Source organism: Sminthopsis crassicaudata, chromosome 6 (genome assembly GCF_048593235.1).
Source record: "Sminthopsis crassicaudata isolate SCR6 chromosome 6, ASM4859323v1, whole genome shotgun sequence".
Lineage (NCBI taxonomy): Eukaryota > Metazoa > Chordata > Mammalia > Dasyuromorphia > Dasyuridae > Sminthopsis > Sminthopsis crassicaudata.
In genome coordinates this window covers 93,504,247-93,532,240 of record NC_133622.1, presented here as the reverse complement: position 1 = coordinate 93,532,240, position 27,994 = coordinate 93,504,247, and the positions used below count along the sequence as shown (strand labels likewise).

Genomic DNA, 27,994 nt, shown 5'->3' with positions numbered 1-27,994 from the left:
GGTTTAACAGCATATGCTCTAAAAGCATATACCACTGAAGTTCTTTTAGACCAATGAGGATTCATTACATAACATCAAATATTAATGAAAATACATAGAATTCATGTAGGTGGCACAACTAGGTCACTTGGTTTGACTGCAGATTTTCCTGACTTTATTATTCCTTTATTTTATACTGCTTTTCCCTATGTCACTTAATATATTAAAATTATAAATAATATTTTTCCAGAGTATAGCTTATAAGAGGAGATTCTGAGGAGAGAGAGAAAGGAAGTCATTCTGGTGACTAGAATATTGGATCTTTTAAGTAGCATTCTATTTTGAGGAGTGCCATAATTACCAGTACTTTACAGAGCTCTAGTACTAACATAAATATCTACTGTTTCTCTAGAAGGGTGGAAATAAAATCAGAGCAGTTGACAAATGAACAAAAAAATTAGACAGTATCTTGCCCTGTTATTTATTTTGTTAACTGGGCTGAATTATGTTCTTCATGTTGATAAAGTGAATTAGGCAATTTGAACATAATGTATGTTTTAGTAAACTGGAAAGCATCTATTTTAATAGGATTTTGAAGATAACAAATGGCCCAACATTCATTTAGAAGGCTGACTTAGGTCAATGGAATTTATAACACGACAGCTGACAGATTTACCTGCTTTCAAAGGTTCCTGAATATAGTTTGTTTTTATTACCTTTCAGATTATGATCTGGGTCATTTAAATTGCAATAAAGTTAGTGTTGTAAATGTGAAAGCAACAAATATAATCACAGAACAATCTCCTCTGCATTTTCATAACCATAAGTAAAGATCTTGTTTTAAAAGACAATCAGATATTATGATTGTTTACATAGAAAACTAAACTCTGGAAAATCCTAAATATATAACTTAAAATTATCATTTTTGATATTGTCCAGTATTTATTTTCTAAATCAATATTTGCCAAGTGGTGACAAGTAATCTGTATGTTCTCTTCAAGATTTGCAGGTCTTCCTCTTGCTTACTCCCTGAGTTTACTATGTCACAGGAACTATGCTGAATACTAGGGAAACAAAGGAAAACAAAAACTATTCCTTCCCTCAAAGAGCTTACATTCTTGTGAAGGATACAACATGCAAACAGTTATGTATATGCAAGATAGATAAATTGATAGAAATATATCATTATCATTTTATATTTATTTTTATTTATCTTTGTGTCTGTCTATAATGTAAATTTAAAGTAATCTTAGAGGGAAGGTACTAGCATTAAGAAAGAGCAGAAAAGGTTATTTTTAGTAAGTTGGATTATAGCTCAGAATTGAAAGAAGTTAGTGATATCCCTGAATTCTTGATTACCAGAGCAATCTGGCAACTATTAGAAAATAAGGCAACTATTTTCAGGACAAAATGCAAGATTGGAGATAGAATAATGAAATAAAAATAAACGCTCAAGGAATGTTACAACTGCTAGAGAATGACAGCCATAATATTTTAGGATATATTGGAGTATATGGAGTCATGGGATCTGGAGTTCGAAGGAAATTTAAAAATCATCTAATTTTACCTTTTCATTTATTATAATTGAGGACACTGAAGCCCATTGGTAACTTTTCCATGTTCTCATAGAAATATGTATCAGAAAAGGATTTGCTTTAGTAATTGATCAGACAATATCAGAACTGGAAAAGTCTTCAGAGGCCATCTGGACTAATCTGTTCCTGACTAAAATTCTGCTTTTAAAGTATCGTTTATATAGCACATTAGAGTTTGCTAAGAAGCTTGAATATGTCATAAAATAGTGTTTATATAGTTCTCTAAAATTAGCAAACCATTATACAAGTGTTATCTCATTTAATCATTTGAACAATCGTAGGAAGTACATTTTATTATTATTTCCATTTTTTACATGAAGAAATTGAGACAGAAGGTTAAGTGACTTGCCTAAATTCACATAGCTAATAAGTGTCTAAGGCTGAATTTGCCATTATGTTCTTCCTAACTCCCGGTCTAGTATTCTACTCAATGCAACATCTCCCTGTCTCTTGACCTTTTTTTGATCCTTATCCCAACCCTGCAATGTAGTCCCACAGGCATTATTATCCTGTTTTTACCAATGAGAAAACTGAGGCTCAGATTGCTGAATGAGTTGTTTGTAATCACCTAGCTAGTTAAGTATAACAGGCAAGACTCATACACTGACTGTTGACCAAATTCTTTATTCTTGCACTACCATAATTCCCCAGTCTTTTTGAGTGCTGTTTTATCTCGTTGAGTCATTAATACTGCTTTGTGTCACTTCTACTAAGAGCCATTTTATGCCTTTCTTGGTGGTACTTCTTGCTAGAATGGAAATGAAATGAGCTGTGTGCTGTCGTCTTTCTGTAGTCTTCTGGCCCAAAATGATCATCCAAACAATTCTCCTCTTGTGGATGGCCATTCTTTGCAAAAAAAAAAAAATTGTGTGTGTGTGTGTGTGTGTGTGTGTGTGTGTGTATTTGTTTGACCTTTTTTATTACTAATTGGTACTAGATTGCAAGTTCCTTGTTGGCTGGTAGCAGACTCTATTTTTTTTTCTTTTAGTTCTTTTTAGAGGTAGCATATAATGAAAAGATCAGCAGATGGGCTCAAGAAACCTTAATGACAACTCTGATTTATCATGGGTGATTTAACCTCTCTGATTCCTTTTTTTTTTTTCAGCTTTAAAATTGCGATAATCTTTCAATACAATATAAATGTATTAGGATTGTTGTGAAAAAAGTACCAAAGAAAAATGACTTATTTTTGTTATTTTTGTACTCCTACAGGACCAAATGTAGAACATAAGAATGTGAAGTGAATCCTCTATGATTTCCTCTAATTTCTTCTAACAAAGTGAATCCAACATAGTTATGCTTTAGTAAATTAAGAACAGGGAGTCGTTAGATGCCTCCAGAGAGTAAATGACTTGCCTAGTGTCACATAGCTCCTAAGTGTCAGATAGATTTTGAACTTTGGTTTTCCTAATTCCAGGTCTGGCTTTCTATTCATTATGCTGCCTTGTTATATGCCTTCTTGTACACAAAAGGTACACGAATAATTGATTCAGTAAGCTGTTGCAATCATAATTTGTGCCAAGTGTTGAGGAATATAAAGATGATTAAGATATAGTTACCATTTTTAAGGAATAAATAATCCCATAGGAACTAGCCATGAAAGCCTTCAGATACTTAATTGTTATATTGAAGAATAGATTCTCAGAGTAGCCTGGTCCTCTCTGTGAAGAGTTCTTGCTGACTGTTTCATATAAAGAATGGAAATATCTAATCAAAAGCAACTTTAAAAATAGCCACAAGTGAAACAGGTTCTTTTCCAGTTCCATTCATTTTATTAATCATTTATATACTCAATTATTATACAGTGAATTCCATAATTAGGCCAAATTTGTCCTAATTCACATAGAGCTTATACTCATATAGATATCATGGATAAGAACAATTTAAAGAGTAGGTGTGCTTTGCCAAGATAAAAGTAAGAATGTCTACCATTTAGCTTAGTTGGAAAAAGGACTTCTTTTGTTGTGCCAAGAGTTAAGAAAAATAGGTTCAAGTCCTGACATTGTCACTGATTAGTCCAAGGACATTCACCTTTCTCTCCAGTATTTTCACCATTTGTAAAGTGATGGAGTTAGACTGCATGCTTTCTAAGGTGCCTGCTAACTCTGTCATTCCTTGAATCTAAGACTATTTAAACTGGCCAGTTTTTCAGGATTTTTAAAATTAAAATATTGGTCTTAGTTGTATTGGAGTCAAAGTGTGAGATAAAGAATGAAATAGTGAGAGCTTTATGGAAGCTGGGGAGTTAGAGGCAGGATAGATAGGTGAAGAGGCCAGCAGGAGATGCAGGGCTTTGTCAGTAGCTTTTGATGCTTTTAATCCTCTTTTGGATCCTGGGTGACTTTTATATTGTTAGAGTATCCATCTTGAAATTAGATTTCAAGCTGTAAATGGGTTCTTATAGGAAAAGATGAAGTGTTATTTCTTTTTTTTTTTTAAATCAAAAGACGGTGGTATGAAATGTGAAAGTAAATATGGTCCTTTTGCAAATCTATTTCGCCATTAAAAAAAATACAAGTAACTTTCCATTAAATGCCATTCTAGAAGGAAATCATATAGCTAATATACAATAATTACAATATAGCTTGATATTATGAAAGGAAGTGCTTCTTATGCTCTGAAAATTATAATGCACAAGGGGATTTTTTTGCCTGTTAAAATTATTTCTAATTCTTTTGTCCTGAGGCTCTCTTGCAATCTAATCATCATACAGTTGCCAAAGTAATCTTACAAAGCTATCAATGTAATATTATCATTCTCCTCAAAAATCTTGAGTGGCTCCCTATTATTTCTCTCAGCTTGATATTTAAAATTTTTCATGATCAAGCTTTAGGCTTTTTGCAAATTTATTTCACTTAATTCCCCTTCATGTTCCCAGAGTTGATATTCTTCTATCATGCCTATGTACAAACCTATCCACATCTTTGGAATGAATCTACTTCTCATCTCTAGCTCTTTCAAATCCTTACCTTTCTTCATCTACTATATACATTTAATCAATTTCTAATTTTTTCTTGTTATGTATATATATTTGTGTGCTTATCTATTAATATTGATAGAGAAAGACAAAAAGATATATGTCATCTTTCCTACGAGATAGACATTGTGCCAGGGTCAATTTTCATCTTTATATGTCCAATAAGAGGCACATTTGATCCATCCTGATAATAATCCTGGGCAAATCTTTCAGTACTCTAGGTTAAAGTGACTAACATCTAAGATATTAGGCTGCAGAGCAACTACTAGTCTGTACTGGCTGAGGGAATTTCCTCTTAGAACCTTCTACCAATAAAATTCATTGGGTTGCAGAAGTAATAGGTTAAAATGAAGGGAGGAGACTCATGGGTTGGATAAAGTTCCCAACATGGTTCCAGGAGAAGCTCTAAATATTTGATTCATCATTGCTATATGGTAGCAGGTGGTAGCTAAATTAGAAATTACAGTAAAAAAGAAAGAGACCTCTGATCTCCTTATGCCCAAGAGAGCCTATTACTTTGGGACTTTGAAAAGGAAACTGCTTTCTACTGAGCTTTTAGAAAAGATTTTCAGAATACATGCACTCTTAATAACTTTTGTTTGCATTTTATTTAATTAGCCATTAATGTGTACAACTTAATGAGTTTGTATAATGGTTAATATTTTTGTTTTCTGTTGCATACATACCACCCAACAAAGATTATAATTATTAATATCCACTTAAAGGATGGCATTTCAGCTTTGCAGGGAAAGGTCCCACAGGCTAAAACTCAATAATCTGCAGATCTTGAGCTTGTTTCCTCTTATAAAACTGCACTGTTTATCAGGCTTAGGAGCTAGAGTAATAGGAAGAAAACATATGTGCATATAGATCCCCTAATCCTCAGATTTGCACTTTGAATACAGCCTTTTTATATTTTGCAAGAGCTCTTCTAGACAGTTTACAGTTATGATCAGAGCATTAGTATTCTGCCTAATTTTTTATTTTCCTTTATTGGAATGGCAGGGGAATGGCCATTTGAGTTGAAATCTCTGGGGCTTTTAGAATAGCTCATCTGCCAGAATATGTATTGATTATGAGTAAGATTAAATAATTCTGAATATTGGGTTTCAAAGAATCTGTGATATTTTTGCTGAATAGTCTCTAGGCAGCTAGATTGCATAGTAAATAAAGTGCTGAACCTAGAATCAAGAAAATCTGAATTCAAATCTAGCCTCAGACACTTACTAGCTCTGTGACCCTGGGCAAGTCACTTAATTCTGACCTTTATATTATAAATAATATAAAGAGTTGGAGAAGGAAATGGGAAACTGCTAATAGTCTCTTTGCCAAGAAAGCCTCAAATAGGGACACAAAGAGTTGAACACATCTGAAATGACTGAATAACAAGAAATTGGTCTTTATGAATTGCTTTGGTCAAAAAAAAAATCATTATCCAGTAACTAGCTTGCTAGTGATGAGACTTTTGGAACTTAGCTAGACTAGCCCTTGAACAAAAGGCTCAATAGAAATGAACCCCCATATTCTTTGAGATCCTTGTTTGCTACTGCGCCTTATCAACAGGAAGCCTTAGTCTATTTTGAGCTTTCTTATGCATTTCTATAGTTAATATAGCATTGTTTCTCTAGTTTCATGATCAGATTTAGCACTGATACTTCATTAATATTTATTGAGTCTATTACAGACCAATCAGGTATCTCTAAATATGCATATGTATATAATATGCATATTATGTGTATTATATGCATAATATGCTTTAAGAAGGTTAAAATTGTTAGAAAGATTCCAAAGTATGATTCAGTTTCTCTCTGTTACCTATTTGAGTTCAACACTATTGTCCTATGCTATCAAGATCCTTTTGGCTCCTCTCAACTTTTGTGTCTTGTGGACATTTGATGAACATAAAATCTATGTCTACATCCAATTCAATAATGAAGCTAGTAAAGCACAAATGTTTAGGATACCAACATAATAGGCTTCCTACCACAATGAAATTAAGCCTTTAAAAATATTCCTCCTTGAGTCTGTCTATTCATGTAAATTTGAATCCATCTGATTGTCAATTACCATCTAATCCATATCCTTCCATTTTTTTCTAAAGAATAATGTGAAATTTTCTTTAAAAAATGATAAAAATCTAGGAATAACCATATCTATTACATTTTCATCAATTGTTTCTGACATCTTGAGAAACTTATACATTAAAACATGAACTTAATGGAACAGTAAATGACTTTGTAGCTTTGGTCCTTATGTTATATTTAATATGTATGAGACTACCTGACATCTAGGGGAGAGGGTGGAGGGAAGGAGGGGAAAAGTTGGAACAGAAGTTTTTGCAAGGGTCAATATTGAGAAATTACCTATGCATTTGGTTTGTCAATAAAAATATAACAAAAATAATAATAAAATAAAAAATGCTTATGTTATAAGGGAAAGGAGATTGATTCATTTGGGTAATCTGGCCTCAGTTCCTTTATGGGGAATGAACACTGCACATAGCATATTGTGTATGTTGATCTAATGTACAAAAATAGACTAATGTATGACATTAGTTTTGTTTGGGATGAAATTAAGTATGCCATGTAAGTGGAGAAAACATAACAGGATTCCCTTACTGAAATTTTAAGCCAATAGTGAAAGCAATCACAAAAAATTTCAACAATTCTGCAAATAGCCATTTTCAATAGAGGACTAGCACTGGTAGTCTGAGAGTTACAAGCCAAGAGTTCTCATCTTAGTTCAACAAAGTATGTGGAAAATGTCAACACGCCATGTTCAAGGCTTCCTTTGATTTTGGCAATGAAAAGGTCAAGACCAGGTAATCTTTGATTTCAATGTTTAGCAATATTCTGAATAATATTCAATTACATTGAACATTAGACATCCCTCCAGATTGATAGTGAATGCTGTACAACTGTGGAACATTAGTGTCCAGTTTATGAGCCATATGGAATAAGAGGAAGAACTTCACTTCTCTAAGACTTAATGTTTTCTTCATATGTTCAGTTTCTGCCTTCTAGGTTATTATGAAGAAAATACTTTGTAAACTGCGAAATTTTACTTTGCAGGTGGAATATAGAGTTCTCAGATATTTCTCTTCTTAGATTACACAACTGTAAAACATGTTCCCACAAAGTCAGCACCTGGTTCTTAATCAGCAGTTTAACTCATACACAATAAACACAGGATCCTTCATTTCAGAGAACTCATAACAATTTTGTGCTGGTTCAATATTAAATTTTAGTGATTAAACCTAGTTTATAACTTAGAAAAACTGAAAGCAATCGCCCTGAGTTATACTTGATTGGAAGGTTCCCTGTGTGTTTCATGCCTGATGACTTAATTGCTCTCTGTCAATTTTATCTACATGTTTCATTGTCTGGTTTTTCCTTAAAGCATTGCCCACAAGTATGGGGTTTCCTGAGAAATACTCATGGTGTCCAGAAGTCTTAGAGAAAAAGAGATTTACACTTCAAGCCTACCAACTCCAGGAATGCTCTTTCTCTAACCCATAAGTACTGTGTGTATTATCTACTTCAGAGGATTGTTGTGAGGAGAAAGTTTTGTATGGGAACCACAAATAAGTGCGAGGAAAGATTTGGAATTGTAGATGTTTCCCCCTATGTTTTTAGAGGGAATACATTTTTAAAAAAAATATGTTTCTTTAGAACCAGTATTAATTCTAGTTTGCAAAGCACAGGTTTGTAAATTTTTTCTTTTAGTTTGTACTGTGCTTTCCTGACAACAATCCTTTGAGGCAGGAAGTGCAAATATCCTACCCATTTTGCAGATGGATACCCTCAAGCTCAGAGAAGTTAAGTGGCAGGGCTTAAAATCTAGTTTGCTTGATTCCAATTCCAATGGTTTTAGGACAAAAGATTTCCTTGGGATGGGTTTGAAACAGTGAGGAGAGAGTTGAGGTGGGAGAGAGGAGAAGTAATAGAATTTTAACCTTTGGCTCAAGCTTTCAAAGACCTGAGAGTTGTGGGGAAAGACCATAGTATGTAATGCAGAGATCACTGGACTCAGAGCCATGAGATTTAAGTTTTGAAGACTATGTTTTAGTAACTGCTGAGTAATACCAGTGGGATCTTAGGCAAATCCTTTACCATTTCCTTGCATGTATCTTCTCAACTATAAAATGATTTTTTTTTATCTGTGATTCTGATCCTCTTTGTGATTTCCTCTAGGTCTTCTACTACTTTACCTTTTCTTTGCCATCTTGTATTCTTTCCTTTGAAAGTTTGACCTTGTGTTTTTTAAAGCCTTAGCTTCCAAAAAGCAGTGGTTATTTCTATTATGTCTCCCATGGACCACTGTATGTACTTTCATTTCCTTTGCATTCTGTTGTGCAAGGTAATTTTGGTGATGCAGGTAATTGGGGTGTAAATATAGCTAGAATTCTTTTACTCAAATAAGAAAGGGTAATTTTTGAAGATTCACAGGAACCTTTTTTAGTTGTTCACATAGCCAACAATTTTCACATAGGGAATAGAAACAGTAACTTTGGGAGATAAAAGCAAGTATTATAGCTGCCTTTTAGAGAAGGACCCTGAGACTTAGACACTTTCTGAGCCTTTCCCTCTTGGAGAACTCACGTAATCTTGGGATGTGAACTGAGATCCTCTTAATTTCAAATCTTGCATTTTTCACTGTGCTATGTGCCAAAGAGAACTGCCAAAGACCTAACCTGGCAGAATGTTATAGTGGAAAGACCTGTAGTTTTGGAGTGAGATGACCTGTGTTCAAATTACTCAGGTTAATATACACTCTCTATATGGTCCTGGCTAAGTTATTACAACTTCAAAGTTTCATTCTCCTCATTGTGTAATAAATACTTATACTTATTTGCCTCAATGGGAATAGTATTTTTAAAACCACAAGACACTAATTAAACATACCATTATTTCTACCCTCCCTGCCAACAATCAGGCCCTCTTACAAGGCACAGATTTTCCAAGCCAGTTTTGATTTTACTGCTAACAAAAAAACAGTCTGCCACTTCTTGGAAATTTGTTTGTTAATATGTGTTATCTTAACACTTTTATACCAATAAATTAATCATTTGAGGAACTTTTCCAAAAAAAAAGGCAGGAAAGACGGTTTTCTTTATTTTTCTATTTGAAAACAGAACTGCCCTCTACCACTAATTTAAAACATTTGCAAAGCTCTTAGCCTCCACTTAGATGTCCAAGTCTCATATAAAGTAGGAGTTGGTTTTGAAATGACAGGCAGAACAGAGAAGTCATCATTCTCTTTGTCAGACGTGTTGGCTAAAAATAGTTCCCCCAAATGTACAAAGCTTTTGATATCGCTTCTCTGAGAGATTCATGAAACAACAATGACTTTTCTGTGGTACTACAAAACACAGTCTTCAATGTTTTCATCCTAACTAACAGCATTAGATATTAAGCAGGGCCTTTGAGAGTTGGCAGCCAGGAGAATTACATCACATGGATCTAAAAATATGCAAATACTAAAGAAGTGTCATAATAACCAAATATTTCCATAGCCACCTTATAAAATTTAAGTCTGAGGCCTACCCTTATATACCTTTCACGTTTGATTATAGTGAAACATTTCAGATAAGGAGAAGCAGGTTGTGGGCCATACATATGTTATTTATGGAGATTACACCTCTTATGTTTTATTTTATTTGGTTTGTAGACCAAGCCAGAAAATATCAGAAGCATAACTTAGAAGCCAGCTCTCTGATCATGAAGTAATATCACCTTTCATTTATGTATGTGTAGAGATGTTTCTAGTTATATACATTATATACACACATATATATGTGTATATAATGTATATATGTATAATAATATATTATATATATATGATAGTTCTGCCCTCATTTCTCCTGTCTTACTCTTTTTCCTCCTGTATTTTTGTATTTTTTCTTCCTATTGCATTCATCATTTAATCAAATCTGCAAAGATCCTGGGATTATGAAATGAGATAAATACCTTATATCTTAAAGTATTTGAATTACAAACAGGAAATGATCACCAATAGTGAGAGCTGTGTTTTCAAATATATTGGAAGATAAGAATATGAAATAAAATGGCGTTGGAATAGTGGATGCTCAGACCTAGTCTGAACTGGCTTGAAAGTGCTTACAAGCTCTCTGTCTCTCTTTTTTCTTCTTCTTCCCCACCGGGAAGAATCTTATCAGAAAGACCTGGGGGATACTGGTATTGGAAAAGATTAGTCTTAATGAAGGTGGCTGCTTTTAAAAGCAGCTGGATCTTCATTTCCCAGGCATGGCTACAACAGCATCACTGTGAATAACTAGGCACTAGTCAATGAATAATTAAAGACTCTGGTACCTACACGCAGTTAAGGAGCAAACTGATGTTTTGCTACAATGAGATCCACATTTCCCCCTTCCCAGTTGACAGGGATCCAAGAAACGCTTTGAACTCCCTCGGCAGTTCTGCTCTTTTGGTAGCTGACCCAGTAAGTTGGCCGAGGAAGAGGGAGGTTAGCCTTTTGTTGTCTGCACAGCATGGTGAGGGGTTATGGAAAAACAGAATTCTGTTGTCTATGTGTTAAAGAGATATTTTTTTCTCATTCTCAAAGGCTTCAGTTATAAATTAAATAAATGCTTACAGATGTGAAGCCTCTTTTTCTTTTGAAATGCTGCCATTTTAAAGTGCCTTCCAGGTTCCAAGGGAATCTATATCAACATTAATCAAAGCTCAAAGCCTCTTAACAGTGCTGCAATAGTACTGAAAAGGATTTCCAGCCATCCCCTCCCTCAATCAATTGTAACAAAAGTATTGTTATATATATTTCTCACCTATTATTTGTCTGCTCTGATAAGAAAGGCACAGTGTGAATACTGAAAGAATGAACATGGGCTTGCCTCTCTTTCCTGTTTTCTTTTGAAATGAACTTTCCATATAGGCAGTGGATGAATAAATTTTGTTCCTGTTTATTTTTGCTGGTGTGATATTTCAGAATATTACTTTGAATTACCCATTTTTATTCATTATCCATTTTTTAAGCAAGTTTCAATAATTGCCTTCAGTATTTTTGTGGTTAAATTACACTTGCTTTTCTACCCTTCATTTCTGTTTGCCATTTAAATTGAGGATGAAATTCTCTTATAAATGCCAGATTGTCTTGGAGGGCAGTCAGTCAGCTTTGTAGAAAATGAAGATCCTTGTAAATATGTCGTGTTGAATCAAACATATTCTTTGACCTATGTAGTTTGCTTTTAAATATACTTTTCTTAAATAGAAATTATCTTTTTCTAGTTCTAATTATAATTTTACTGTTAAGACAAACTTGAGATCTGTTATTATTATTATTAAAATATAGAATATCAGGATATAAATTTTGTGGAATATAGGTTTAAAATCTTAAAACACTTTATCCAAGTATTACCTTCTATTGCTTGATTGCATTTCAGATGTACCATATGACCTATAGCTCGTAAAAGGAATGAATGGTCGTTTGTAGTACCCTCCCTTACATTGCATTTGTACATGAATCTTCTATCACACTGGGAGTTCAAACATTAGTCAATGCAATTGCAATATTGTAACTATACCTCACTAACTCCATAAGGACATGCTTAGAATTTGTTTATTTTCTATTTATGATTTTAATAAAACAGCTTGTGATAGACTAAAATGTATAATGATTATATTTATTGATAAGTACAGTTTTTTTTTACTAAAAGATTTGAAAGAATGAAAATTACAGTGTTTAAGTTCTTATTTATGTTATATGAATTATAAGAAATTAGTAAAATTACAAACATTTACAAAATATGGTTTATGGCATAAATGCATAAATTTAATTATGCATGTATTAATATATACACATGTGTACATGTTAATATATGATATACATATCTATCAATATAATATACATCTAATATATATTTTATAGATTAGATATTGTATTAATAGACGGTATATACGTGTGTGTATGTGTGTGTGTGTATGTGTGTGTGTGTTTAAGTAAATGCCAAGAAGTATAGTTTATAGAGTCAATAAGAAATGAGTTAAGATTCTACCTTCTGACATATTGGCTGTGTAATCTGGTATAAATCAATTAACTTCCAGGCCACTCCTGAAATTCTCCAAACTGGCAAACATTCTACTCTGGTGGAAAAGGTTTTCTCACCCAAGTTCCTTATACCAATAAAAACACAGGTTTGGACAGTCAAGCCAGAGCGTAATTTGTGGCATGCAGAAAATGGCATATAAGCCTGCATATAATTTTAAAAATGTTTCCCTTTTTTCTGTGTTATAAAATATTTGGGACAAGTAGAAAGCAGAAAGAAGTGTAAAGTGCTTAGCTACTTGTTTATATCTTCAAATATAATATCCAAGTAGAATAATTGTTTCCATCAAATGAGTTTTTGAAGAAGTAAGTTTTGCACAGTTTTATTAAAATTTGATAATTCTTTCTTTTTTCTTTAACAAATAGTCTAAACAATAGAATTAATCAAAGGTGAAAGATGACAGATCCTGGAAAGTATGTAAAGATGAATGAAACACTTATGTATAGCTCCCAATGAGCTCTTTGATTGGAATAGAAATATACAAAGATAATAATAATTCACCAGTGATTTGTGTGTGTGTGTGTGTGTGTGTGTGTGTGTGTGTGTGTGTGTGTATATATATATATATATATATATATATATATATATATATATATATATATATATATATATATATATATGTAACATAATTTATGTGTATAAAGTTTTTGCAGTAAGTACTTTGATGGTTGAAAAAACACTTTCTGTCACCATGAGAGAGATGCTACTACTAGCTCCATTTTATAAATAAGGAATCTGAAACGAGGAGTTAAGTTGTCAAGATAGAAGTGAGTTGAGTCCCAGAGGCCAAAAGAGATGACTTTTGCTCACCTTGTAAGTATCTGGCAGAGCTTGAGCTACCTTTATCCTCAAACATGAAAACATGAATAAATGACATTACTGTTATGGTAATCAATGAACCCATAGACCACTCATAAATGACATTTTAAAAAAAACTGTTGGTTGCCATTGTTAACCTAGAGAAGGAAATAGCACCAAAGCATGTGACTTGACAGCGTGTGGCATTTCTTTGTGTGTAACAAGATTGCTTTATAGATTATTAATAGACCTCATGAAAAGTGGGAATAGAACAATCACTTCAGATTTGTTTGTACTCTTCATAAAAAAGGCATTTTGTTGGCTGCTGTCACTCTCAGATTGCGTTGGGCCAATGACTCAAGGGAACAATTCACAATAATTTCTAAATATTTTTCCTTTATCCTTATTTTCCTCTTAGTGCCCATTATTTTACAGTATGCTCTGGATTATTTTAAATATTAATACATTAGCTTATACTTATCTACATTTAAATTCAGTTGCCACTAATGGCAAGTACATAATTCATAAGTATATCTTATATACCACACATATGTGTGTAAATAAATTTAAGAATAACCTGTCAGATGTAAAACCAGACATCCAGATGCATTAGGTAAAGTTTGGAAATGTATTCCTTGTATGTTACTATCTATTGGAGATTTTGAGCCTTTACTATTATTTATCACAAATTTAAAACAAAACTGGATACCATGAAGAGAGGTTTTCCTTATTTTGCATTGAAAAGAAATGTATAATTTTAAAACTTAATTTGACATAGTGTTTCTCATTGCACTCCCTGCATATGGTATCCTAGAATGATGCCTCGACCCAAGTATATTATTAATCTTAGAACTGATTATCAAGCCAGGGATTTCCTATTTTCATTTCTGTATCCAGAGCAGTAGGTTTTTATTTTTTTTAAATAACCATTTTTTTTTGTTTTTTTTTTTAAAGGCAGTTCGCTGTTCAAACCCCCACCACAACAAAATCCCTTTCTCTCTTCTTTCCACTTCCTTTAGGTGACTTAAATTTTTAAATAGCCTTTGGAAGAAAATGGTAAAAATCTTTTATAATCATTTGAAAGTTTAAATAATTAAATTCCCCTGTTTCCTTTGCTCATGTGTTCTTTTACCCTCTGGACAAAGACTTAGATTAGATTAGTGTTGTAATTTACTCTTTCATTTCATAGGTTATGTTGCGAAGTGTATAGTTATTCTTTTGTTAATTACAAAGTCCACCTACTTCATTCTATATGAAAATGAAATATAGGAATCTGCTGATTTTGAGGTTCTTATTAAGTCATACATTTTGGTCAGTAGATTTTGAAAATTCCCTTTAGTTTATTTATATTAGTGTTAGGTGGGTGTGTCCACAGATAAATCAATAGACTTGCAGAAACATTTGTGTTTATAGATAATATTTAGTGTTACAAACTATGCATAACTCCCATAGTTTTTATATAATCGTTTAGCTTGCTGGAAAGTCAATTTGAATAATATCTTTCATGTCTCTTTAATTTTTTTTTCATTAAATAGAGATTTTTATTTTTCCCCTTTGTTATTTTCTTTTGATTGGGAACTTAAAAGACTATAGCCAGGAAATTGTGAAAATTATTCCATCCTTCAGGGAATCTGAGGCTTTTGAGATATTATTCTAGTCATCTGCAATGTCATTTTGTTTTGCATTACTCATCTGTTTCTAGAATTAAATACTAGTATAGAGGATTAACCAATATACTTTTTAAAATATTTTAGATATTTTAGAATTTTTTTAAATCTTAGAAATAGAATGAATTAAAAAAAATCAAATCAGGTCCATAATGAATTGATTAAATATTATCTCTATTGTGAGTATTTGATTTAAATAGTACTTATATGTTAGGGTTAGTGATTATTTTAACCAGCAGGTCAGGGTATAGTTTTAGAAAATGAATACATAAGTACAAATAGATAGAGAACTGTATTTCAGTATAATTAGTTTGTAACCCTACACATTACATTTTCTGAGTTTAAAAATATTATGTGAGAAGGAGTCCATAGGCTTCAACAGACTGCCAGTGAAATTCCTGCAAAATTTTTCTAAGAGATTAATAATCCATGTTTTTGAGTTTCTAAAGGTCCTTTACACAGTGTTTTTAGTTAGTAATAGATTGATAAATTTGCATGTTTCAGAAATAATAATGCTTATAGTTATAAACTCTTTGTAGAATTAAATTGTTTGTTAAATGAGAAGCCACAACTACTTTAATTTTAAAATTCTAAACTTTGTCTTATAATCTAGAAATAAGGATGAATATTACACATTTAAAAGCATTGGAATCCAGTGCTTGTCAAATTCACATTCTTATTTGAAAAATTCCCGTATATATTCCACGTTGCTTTTTTTTTTTTCTATTTCATGTCCTATATGATTCCCTTGAATGCCAATATTCAAAGGTCTTATGCTTAAATCTTTGAGACAAATTTCATTTATAAATAGATTGCCATGATACTTCTCAGATTGTGCTTTCTCTCATCTGAAATTATACCATCCCTAGATAAATCTTTATCTCATGAATGGACATGGTTAAGCTGAGGATGTGTGTAGCTTTTGAAGTCTGTCCCCTAAGGGCTGTTGGTCTGGTCCAAGCTTAGGGAGGGATGTGTTGCTATGGTGATGCTACTCTTCTAAGAGGGTGGGTTTTTACTTTTGGATGGTAGACAGCTCCTCTGCCTGCCAACAATTCTGTGTCCTCCTGTCAGGAATATTACAGATATGAGGAGAGCTTTCTCAGATGGAAGTGTTGTTAACACCTTCCTCAATCAAAGAAGAAACTTGGGATGATTATGATTTAGTGCACAACACCAAAAGAAATGAGTTTGAAATGAATGTTTCAACTTTCTTTTCTTTTTCTGTATTAGTTAAGATTAGAAAATTGGTGTATATCAAAAGTTTTAATTGGTCATATTCTAGACCCAAAAGACAGAAATGGCATATGAAATTTGCAATTGGTTCTATGTTAGTTGTCCAAGGATATACCTGGGTAAATTTCAAAATATTCAACAATAGAAGAGTTAGGATACCCACACTTAAATGAAATAGTACTAAGGAACTTAATAGCTCTTTGTCACAGTTCCAATTAAATCTGAAGGTCCATATTCTTGAAATAACCCTGAGTTTTTGCCTAGTGTTCAAATTTTATTGGTTTTTAAATATTCTATACCACAAAATATTCTTAACTAGAGCTATTGTTTTTTGTTCTATGTGCTATAGATTCGACAATTTAAGTATTGATTAGGCTACCTCATTGATGCTCACTAGTATCCATCTAGGAACAATGTCAAATATGACAAAAGAAAAGGTAGTATGAAGGAAAGAAAAGAGAGCTAGCTTGAGAGCCAGAAGATTTGTTTTCAAGTGCTAAATATGACCTTTACTGGTTATGTAGCCTTGTAAAATCTGTTATTACTCTGCCTATAAAGTAAGATAATGCAAACTGATGAACAACTGTTTAACCATTCTACAGCTAGCATTTTACATATTTGTGATGGGAGGTAGGAGCAGATAATTTTGTTATAGGAATTTTGTAGTGTGATTTCCACATTTGAAGAAATCATATCTTTTGTCTGATTCAATGGTATTTTTCATAGATAAAAAATGTATGCTTGATAAAAAGGTATTCAGATTTATGAATGAACGTATATTTACTAGGAGAATAGGATTTAATTCACAATTCTTAGGTAATTTGTTCAGGTAATATTGATCATAGGAAGGAAGGGTATGTTATTCATGTGGAGAAAGGGGGAAGGATAAGAGTTGGAGAGCAAGATTGCCCAACTACTATCCTCATAATTTTCAGGGAAAGTTAGGGGAACCTCAGCATGGAGAGGCCCTTTGTAATGGGTTGTTGTATAACATAGTTAAGAATCATACATGATGGGCAGGTATGAATAGACTGTAACCTACATCAATAGAAAGAAATTTTTAAAAAGAAAGCTAAGATCCTTTTTAATACTTTCTTTGAAGATCCCATTTTAAAAACTAAAATTAATGATTCATTCCATTTCTCTGATAAGACATTTAGCTTCAAGAGCTAATTCCATTAATATTTATTAGCACCTGCTATGTATTCCAATGGTCTGCATTTTAGAGGATACAGAAAGAAAGAGATGTGCTAAATTTGTCTACAACTTAGGTAAACAGGTCATTTTAAATATATGAAATAACTTTGAAACATCATCATCTAGAACAGGGGCTTCCTCATGGGGTAAATGTACCTCTGAGAAATAAGAGAAACTTGTCAAGGGAGTACAAAGGAATATTTGGCAAATAATTATGTTATTATATTGAAATTAACATTTTATTTCTTATGTTCAGATGCATGATGAATACCAGAATGTATTTCTTTTAATAATGAATAGGATTATAGCAAGATTTACTGAAAATCAAAGGGTATAAGGACCAAAAAACATTTGCTTCAGACTATGAGGATTCTTCAAATACCAAGTTTAAAAAAAATAACAACTCCATTGTCGATTTAGGGCTGAGGGAATCAGGGAAGGCTTCTTGGAGAACATGAATGACAATACCATGTTTCCTCCCTAGTAAGAAGCTACTTACAATTTGATTCTTAAATTAGATGACTAATTCCCCCTTCTCTTTGGTTTTCTACAGGGTGTTTTGAGTGCTGCATTAAGTGCTTGGGGGGTATTCCCTATGCTTCCTTGATTGCCACCATCTTGCTGTATGCCGGCGTTGCCCTCTTCTGTGGCTGTGGCCATGAAGCCCTCTCTGGAACTGTCAACATCCTGCAAACCTATTTTGAGATGGGAAGATCTGCTGGGGATACTATTGATGTCTTTACTATGTAAGTCACTTTGTTGTTATTGATGTTGTATTGTTTTTCAATCATTGTTTACTCTAATGTTTGAGTGTATGAAGAATTTGTTATGTATAACAATTTTGTGTTTAAAGTGATGATATCAAATTATTAGAGGAAAATATATTTGTGTATCTAATCCCTTAGGAAATGATTGATTTTATCATCAATCAATAAAAATCAAGTTTTCTAAGAACTACATCCCATATTAGCTTATATTTTGACTTCCTTGCTGAATTGTATCCAAAGTTCCACTGCATCTCAAAGTTAGTGTTGTTCTGAATTCATTTCTTAAGTCTTTTCATTCTTTTGATTAGTGTGGGAACTTCAGAGTTTCATGGTAAAATATTACTTTGGTAGTCACAGTTTAGTGTGGCTCTATTGCTAAGTTGCCATGTAACTCTAAATAAACCCCTTAAATGACTTGTGCCTAAGTTTTTAGGAGCCAGATTTGGGATTTAGGAGCCAGAAATTCTCATGTAAGTCTTAACTCTGTCACTCACTAGTAGTCACTCCTGATAGTGAAGTCACTTAAACTCTTTGAACCAATTTCCTTGTCTGTAAAATGGGGATAAATAGTGATTATATTATCTAAAGCACAGGGCAATTATAGGGAAAGAACTAAAGCACAAAATCCAAAGAAGCAAATTTTGGCTCAGTAGGAGGAAGAAAATCTTAACAGGGTACACAAAAATGGATTGGACTCCTTCTAGAGGAATGCTTCTTTACTATTGATATTTAAGCAAAGGCTGGGTAACCTTTATGGGGGATAATATGAAAGAGAATTGTATCTTAGTTATGGCGTAGACTAATTAGTCTCTGAAATTCTGCAAGTCTGTAACATAAATGTGAATTATATGGAAAGAATTCAATGTAATAAGTACATATTAAATTCCTACTATGTCCTAAAAGTCCTACTATGTATGAAAACTACTACGTCCTACTATATCATACTAGCCTAAGGATACAAAAGCTAAAGGGGATCCTTGCCTTCAAGGAATTTATGTTCTTCTGGAATAATCATTATCATTGTCAACCAACAAACATTTACCTATTAAGCATCTCCTATGATAGCTAGATACTGGGTTAGGTGGTGGTGATACAGAGACAAAAATGAAGAAGCCCTTTTTTCTCAAAGTAACTTTAATTTTTAAATTAGACTTCTGCCTCCTAAGTCCAACGTTGTTTCCAGTATATCAAATATCCATTAAAAGCTTAAGTACTTAAACAGCTAAGAGATTTATCCAGTCATATGGTAACTCTGCAGCAAAGTCAAGTCAAAATTAAATGCTGAATCTTAATTATAAATCTAATGGTCTACATAAGACTGAAATTATCATCCCAGCCAAAAAAATGATAACATGTACATAAGCAAGCATATACCAAATTTATACAAAATAATTTGGTGGTGGGGACAATGGCAGCCATGGTATGTGGGAGGATCAGGAAAAGGTAAATGAAGTGAGCTTTAAAGAAAATTCCAAGAGGGAGGCATGAGGAGGGAGTTTATTTCAGTTATGGTGGGAAGGGGTGCACAGAGATGAGAGATGGAAAGTCATATGTGAGGAATAAGGAAAAGGTCAATCTGTCTGGATTGTAGAATAAAGTTGGAATGTATTAGAATCCTAAAAACGTCTATCTTTTTATCTGTAAAGGAATGAGTCCACTTGCTTTCCTATGCCACTACAGCAGTAGGATTGCAAAAGGAAGCACTTTTTGGTAAGAATCCTGAACTCTTTGTAATAAAGGTTCCTAAGAATAAGAAATTAAATCCAGAATTTGGGGAGAATCTTGTCTCCTTTTTAAACTCCTTAGTAAAAGTCAGTATTTGAGGTTGCTTACTAATACTAGTGAGGGTATTATTCGAAAGTGTCTGCTTTTCAAGATTTGGCTTTTTGGGGATGAAGGCAAAGAATAATTAAAAACAAAACAGAATAAATTTAAGCAGTTAGATGAAGCATTTAGTGATTGTAACTAGTTGAGTGAAAGGGGCATTTGTCTTTAGGTAGACTGAAAAAGTGAGGCTACTTTGAATGATTTTGCTCCCACTGAAGTATGACAGTCAGGTTAATGTGTTCAATGGAGCATTTCTCAGAGTTCTGTACACGTGGTCCTAGATGTCATTCAAAGCTGTAGTGTTTAGAATAATGTTTCCAGCTTGACTACACAGCTAAGACTTTTGTCATCACAGCAAGAAAAATCCATCATTTTATTAGGCTCCAATTTATTTTATTAGTCTCTGGGAACTTATTGATGCCCACTGCTATTAAATCAATACTCGTGGTTTTTAAGTTTGCCTGATCTGTTGGTGCAAATCTGAAACAAAAGCCACAGATGGAAGGATGAAAAGCCAATGGAAACACCAAAGGTGTTGTTGAATCTAAAACTAAATTTTCCTTGCACTTTTAAGTATAAGTTTGGACTCAGGCATTTTATGAAATTTATCTATGTAGCAGTTATGGTCCTATGAGCCCTGCTATTGAGCTTGGATTCCATTTGGAGTAGGAGAAGAAGAGTTAAGGATAAAATCTCCCCCCCCCCCTGAGGCAATTGGGGTTAAGTGACTTGTCCAGGGTCACTTAGCTAGGAAGTGTTAAGTGTCTGGGGTCAAATTTGAACTCAAGTCCTCCTCACTTCAGGCTTCTATCTACTGCACCACCTAGCTGCCCCTCAAGGATGAAATCTTGAAGGAGAAAACACTGAAAACAGATCAAATTGCCATCTGTAGGAGGACAAATTGGATCATTCTCAATGGAGTTTGGCTGGTGCAATTTTCTTCATTTCTTTTGAAAACATATACCACTCATTAAAACAATATTATAGTCTGCCTTTAAAATTTATTTTCCACGGACATTCAGTGATTTGGTAAAATAATAATTTAGAAACATAAATGTGAAAACTTCTGTATTGGTAGTTTTCATTCTAATTGGGAAATGGATGTTTTTATAGTTTCAGTTATTCATTAAAATGTTCACATGTACCTCAAGTGAATGTTTTAATAGCCACATTTCAACACCTAGGCTCTGCTTAGTAAGTACTTGACAAATATCTAAGTATTTTTTAAAATGTTGAATATGATCTTACCCATCCATTTTTTTCCCTTTTCTACTTTCCTCCCCTGCCTCCTGTCCCCTTTTCCCTCTACTTCACTTCTTCCCCTGCTATCCTTTTTCCCCCTCTTTTCTTTTCCCTTCTGTGTTCTCTCTTCCTTATACTAGATAAAAATGTTACATTTTTTTTTTGTTGTTGTTTTGTTCTGTGTCTTCCCTTTTACGAGTAGAAATATTGCCTAGGGCAACAATTGATATAATATACTGTTAAAAGGAAAATTGTTTGGGTAGTTTCCCTGATTAATGAGGCAAAAATCAGGACAAAGACAATTGAAAAAATTTGATTAAATATATGTCAAAGTAGCAACACACTGACAAGCTAGTCACTTCAGATCAGCAAGGGTATCAAGACAGAGCCAAGTTTTGTTAATAACTTTTGGAATGGGATAGGTCCACATCAGGAAAAGGGGATGGGACATTTCATCTCAGTTCCTCCTCAGTTGTCTATATATGATGTTTAACAAGTATGAGTATAAACATCACTTGTATGAGTGCCTGCTAAATAACAGGTAATACAAAAGCTTCAGACTACAGGTGATTCTTTCCCCAGCACTAATTTATAAGTAGTACTAGAACAATGGGTCACTGGATCAATATATATATGTGACTCTCCCCCCACTTATCCAGTGCTGAGTTTCTCTTAGAACTTTTATTTTAGAGAATGACCCAGAACGGTTATTTTTCTTTCCTTTCCTGGACCTTCTGACATGCCTACTATGCATCTCAACTAAGTGTGTCTTTTCCCCATTTCAGTTTTCTTTTATATCTATCTTCCTTCATTAGCTTATAAGCAACTTGAGGACAGGGACTGCCCTTCTTTCTGCTTATATTTTTTGGGACTTTGGGAAAATTATTTAAAATTCATCAATATGAGTTTCTTCATGTATAAAATGAGCATAATAATACTAACTTTCCGTGGTGATTGGGGGAATAAAATGATATATTATTTGTAAAGCACTTTGTGAGCCTTAAAATGCTATATAAATATTAGCTGTTATTGTTATTGCTAATTATTATATTTGTATCACTCACTACTTAGCACAGTGCCTGCACATATATATATTTTTTAATTTATATAAACAGGAACATCTAGGTGGCACAGTGGATAGAGCACCAGCCCTGAATTCAGGAGGACCTGAGTTCAAATCTGGTCTCAGACACCTAACACTTCCTATCTGTGTGATCCAGGGCAAGCCACTTAACCCCAATTGCCTCAGCAAATAGATATAGATATAGACATATATAGATATAGATAAATAGATGGATAGCTATAAACAAACAAATAATATTATATAAACATATATAATGTTATATTATAGCACCTTAGCACAGTGCCTGAAACAAAATATACACTTGTTATTTTGATTTCAAAGCACTTTGGAAACAATTGCAAAATATGATGATGAGCATAATAATGTTATGATAGGAATGATAATAAAATAATTATGACTGGTATATTTATTCAAAAGTTTGGAACTTCCCATTTCTTTCAGACCTATTCACCCAAAGTCTATTTTATTATTTTTTTGGCTGAGGCAATTGGGGTTAAGTGACTTGCCCAGGGTCACACAGCTAGAAGGTGTTAAATGTGTGAGGTTACATTTGAATTCAGGTCCTCCTGATTTCAGGGCTGGTGCTCTCTCTACTGTGCAACCCAAAGTCTTTAAAATGATATCTCATTGACTAATTGATAATGGGATTCATTCTCATACAGTAACAGCAATATTTTTAAAGAAGGATTTTGAGCAAATAAATTATTTTGACTACCCTTATCTGTAACCAGAGAACTGAAAAATAGAATATAATAATTTAACATTTTACATATACATATGTGTATTTTATATATATTTTTATATATATGTCATCTCTAGGATAAGGAAAGAAAACATTAAAAAATTTACATGATAATTTTGTTGCAGATTTGCAGTTTTATATACAATCATCTTTTTATTATATATTTTTCTAGAAATGCTTGTTTTATTCCATAAATTAAAAATAAAATAAATAAATAAAAAGAGAGGAGTTAACTAAGAGCTTCCTAAAGAACCCTACAAGCCCTTGGGCTATAACCTTATGAATAATGCAGAAGTTGATCCTATGAGGTCCCAGAACTCTTTGATATCTTTGGGAGTGCATAATATGGGTACCTTCTTTATAGTTACAGATCAAAATCCCTCTGTGCCTTCTTTTCCTATGTGATTCTTAATTGTGCACAACTATGAATCGTCAATAATAGGAGTTTTTAATGCTTTGTTTTTAACCTTTTTGGCAATCTGGTGAAAAATATAGATCCCTTTTCTGAATAATGTTATCAAATGCATAAAATACATACATACAATTATAAAAGTAAGCCATCATAATGAAATACAGTTTTAAAATATTTTCTAAAAAGAGAACAAAATCAATTTTGTGAATTCTAGTTTAAGAATTCCTGCTCTATAGAATATTTTTTTTTAACTTGCTGTAGGCCTTCCCTTCATTCCTTGAATATAAGTCACCAATTGTAATTGTGAATTTATGGAATGAAGGTGAATGGAGTCGACCCTATTTCCATAAATAAATTGAAATTTAAATTGCAATATCTTTTACAATTAAACTCTGAATATTAATATTATAAACTGTATCATTCAGTGAATGCCATGAAAGCATCTAAATATTTCTGAATTGCTGTATATCTATTGGTTGCATTGAAGACAAATGTCTTATTTACTATGAATCACTTTACTTATTTACTGTGAATCACTTTAATGGACTATTCAGTGATTTCTGTTGACTATTTGTTTGATTTTTAATTTTAAATACACATTTTAAATTTCTTAATTATATACAAGAAAATTTAGTCATAATATTTAATTATTATATGGCACTAGGGATTTGTATTTATATATACTTTTAATGCTCAGAAAGTTTTTTCAGTGATGCCAGTATTACAATATCCATTTTATATATGAACCTGAAGCCTAGAGTAGTTAAATCCTAAGTAGTAGAACTAGGCATTGAAGTTTTTTCCTTGCTAACTCTACAAATTCTTGCTGTTTACTATAGGAGTTCAGAGGAGAGGGAAACTATTAAAAGAGAGGAAGTGGAGCTTAATAGATGAGTGTAAGAAAAGTGCACTAAGACTTTTGGTACATGGAGCTTTCTACTTGATGAGTGTCTGTATTTAGCATGGTGGAGAAAATATCAGACTTTGAATCAGGGAGAAGATAGTTTTCATCCTTCCCCAACACTTAGGTATGTGGCAATGAGGAAGGGTGTTAACCTTTATGAGCATCAGTTCCCTCTTTTAGAAAATGGACATACTTATAGTACCTACCTTATGGTATTTTAGTAATAACAAAATAAAACATCCAACAAAATCATGAAATGATATATCAAAAGCATTTTGCAAAACTTATATCACTACATAAATGTTTCCTCCTCTTTATCTTCCTTCTCCTCCAAATAACCTAATTGATGGAAAGGAATCAGTTTTATGAATAGAAGTAAATAAGTGGGATAATGAATTTGCCAATGCTTTTTCCTCCTTGGGGATTTTCATTCAGGAATAATAGCACTTTTCTAGACCAAAAGGACTTTTGAGATTATTTAGGTCAGGTCTTCCATCATTGTACAAATGAGGAAAACAAGTCTCAAGAAGTGAAATTAATTGCCCAGTTATCACAAAGTAACTGAGATCATTCAAGGGAATCTAAGTCTATCTGGTATTCTTTTCATTACCCCTTAATCCAGCAGTTCAACTACTGGGTCTGGCTCGTTTCTTTTTATTGCCCTCCATTATGCATCATATATACTAAAGTACTTTAAAATATTTAACTATCGTTTTTCCATTTTATGAAACGTGAGTACAATCTGTCATTGTCATGTCTGTCTAGAGAATTAAAATAAATTATCTGCATTTGCAATAATACAGAGTAAATTTTAGCCATTTATTTGTTTTGAAAATTTTGCCAAACACATCAGAGATTTTTTTTTTGCCAAACACGTTTAAGATTAAGAACGATATCCCTAATAATAATTCACATATATATTTTTATAAGGCTTATAAATCATGTGACTAGCTGTGTGACCATGAACAATTAAACCACTATGAGACAATTTCTTCAGCTGTAAAATGGATATCATAACATTCGTAACACCTGACTCAGCATGTTCTTTTGTGGTCCAAATGGAGCAGGGAATAGAAACATTTCATATATTTGCTTTTGGCTAATAAGTAAAATCACTTATATGTGATTCCTGTGAGTAAACAAGAGACAAAACAGATTTTTAAATCAATTTTAATTTCTGAAACATCCTTGTGGGGTGATTTTTTTTTAATATTTGAGTTAGAAAAGTTATATTAAAAGAAAGAAAAGTATGTAGCATAAATAAAAAAACAAATAAATTTTCATTTTTAAAAAGTGCTATACATATTACCTTTTCCTTATTTAAATTACTACTTTTTAAAATAAGAAACTCTTCTTAATTCCTCTATATCATTTACCTTGGAGCCATTGCTTAGCTGATTTTATCAATCATGAATGTTTTTAAAGATATATTTATTGAACAGATAGGGTGAGTTAGATCTGAGCCTCTTTTTTTTCTGCATTTTATTTTCTGTATTTTATTTTTTCCCCAATTACCTATGCAGATAGTTTTAAATATTCACTTTTGTAAGATTTTGAGTTTATTTTTTTTCTCCCTCCTTTTCTTCCCTCCTTCCCAAGACAACAAGCAATATGACATAGGTTTTATATATATATATATTTTTATTATATATTATTATATATATATATTTAACATATTTCCATATGCTATTGTGAAAGAAAAATCAAAACCAAAGGGAATAACCATGAGAAAGAATACAATAATGAGAAAGAGGAAAAAACAAAACAGGTGAAAATAGGATGCTTTCATCAGCATTCAGTTTCCATAGTTCTTTCTTTCGATGTGGATGGTATTTCCATTCCATGTCTAGTGGAATTATCTTGGATCACTGTATTGCTGAGAAGAGCTAAGTCTATCATGGTTGATCATTGCACAATCTTGCTCTTACTGTGCACAAAGTAATCCTGGTCTGCTAAGGTTACTCAATGCCAGTTTATTTTAGTCTTTCTATACTTTTATGAAATCAGCCTGTTCATCATTTCTTATAAAACAATCATAATCCCTTTTATTCATATACCACAATTTGTTCATCCATTCTACAACTGATGGGCATCCACTCAGTTTCCAGTTCCTTGCCATTACAAAAAGGGCTGCCACAAACATTTTCGCACATGTGGGTCTTTTTTCCCTATTTTATGATCTCTTTGGCATACAGACACAGAAATGGCAATATCAAAGGATATGCACAATTTGATAGCTCTTTGGGGGCCCAGTTTCTATTGTTCTCCAGAATGGCTGGATCATATCCACTCTAGATCCTAGCTTCTTAAACTGCAGGTTGCAACTCCATATGGGATCTCAAAACTGATGTGATTATGATTATGATTTATTATCAGCAAATGTTTGATTTGTATACCTACTTTATATATCTATATACCAAGGTCACATACAAATTTCTTGGATAAAAATGGGTCACAAGTGGAAAATGTTTAAGAGACCTTTGGTTAGATGACCCCTCAAGTTAATCGCAAATCTGAGATAATATTCTTTTACTGAATTCCTAGTAGTGTAATGTATAAGTACACAGATAAAGTTGCATATATGTACATAGACATATAGGCACATAGAGGTATCAGTCAGAGGGTAAGCAATTATTACATGTCAGTCTCTATGCTAAATGCTAGGCTTATGAAGACAAAAGATAATCATTGCTCTTAAGGAACTCCTTGTCTAATGAGAAGGCAATGTATAAATTATGTATAAGCAAGGTATGTACAAGATAAATTGTAAATAAAGAGAAAGAGGTCATTAGAATTAAGACAGATCAGAAATGATTTAGAACAGCTGGTGGCTTAGCATTTGCCTTGAAGTCAGGAGTTCAGATCCGGCCTCAAACACTTTCTAAGTAACCCTGTGCAAGTCACTTAACCCTGGTTGTCTCAGTTTCCTCATCTGTAAAACGACATGAAGAAAAAAGCGGTAAATTACTCCGTTATCTTTGCCAAAAAACAAAATGTGAACATGAAGAATTAGATATGATTGATTGATTCAACAATAGGAGTGGATTTAAAGGAAGTCAGGGAAGGGGAAAAATGAGGAAAGAGACAATTCCAGGTAGGAGAGAATGATTGGGATAAAATGCCAGAGTTGAGAGAAGTAGTGTCTTGTTCAAGAAACAGCAAGGAAGCTTATGTCCCTGAATCACAGAGAATATACCTATGTGGTGGAAGAAGACTGGACAAAAGGAGAACAAGAGACCCCAAATAGAAGATGTTATATTCTTGGAGATAAAAGGGAGGTCCTGGAGTTGTTTGACTTTGTGTGTTTGGGAGAAGAGATTTATTCATCACATGGTCACAAGGTGAGGACTCTTTTTTTTACAAAGGTTGCTTGGCAACTGACTGGACTGAAGTGGAAAAGGACTTATGCAAGAGTGGTCTTAGAGCAAAAGAAGGGTGTGTGTGACTATCTCTCTAAAATATATATGAGGAAAATCAACAGTTT

The 27,994-nt window shown here is 32.9% G+C and overlaps 1 protein-coding gene across 3 annotated transcripts in view; it reads left to right on the top strand.

Moving 5' to 3' along the window:
• The window catches only part of GPM6A (glycoprotein M6A), a 484,462-nt gene that overhangs the window by 378,597 nt on the left and 77,871 nt on the right, over window positions 1-27,994 (top strand). For all 3 annotated transcript variants that reach the window (XM_074272707.1, XM_074272705.1, XM_074272706.1), the window contains exon 2: window positions 18,086-18,278. In XM_074272707.1, coding sequence (XP_074128808.1) covers window positions 18,086-18,278 — 193 coding nt within the window. The remainder of the gene's footprint in view (window positions 1-18,085; window positions 18,279-27,994) is intronic.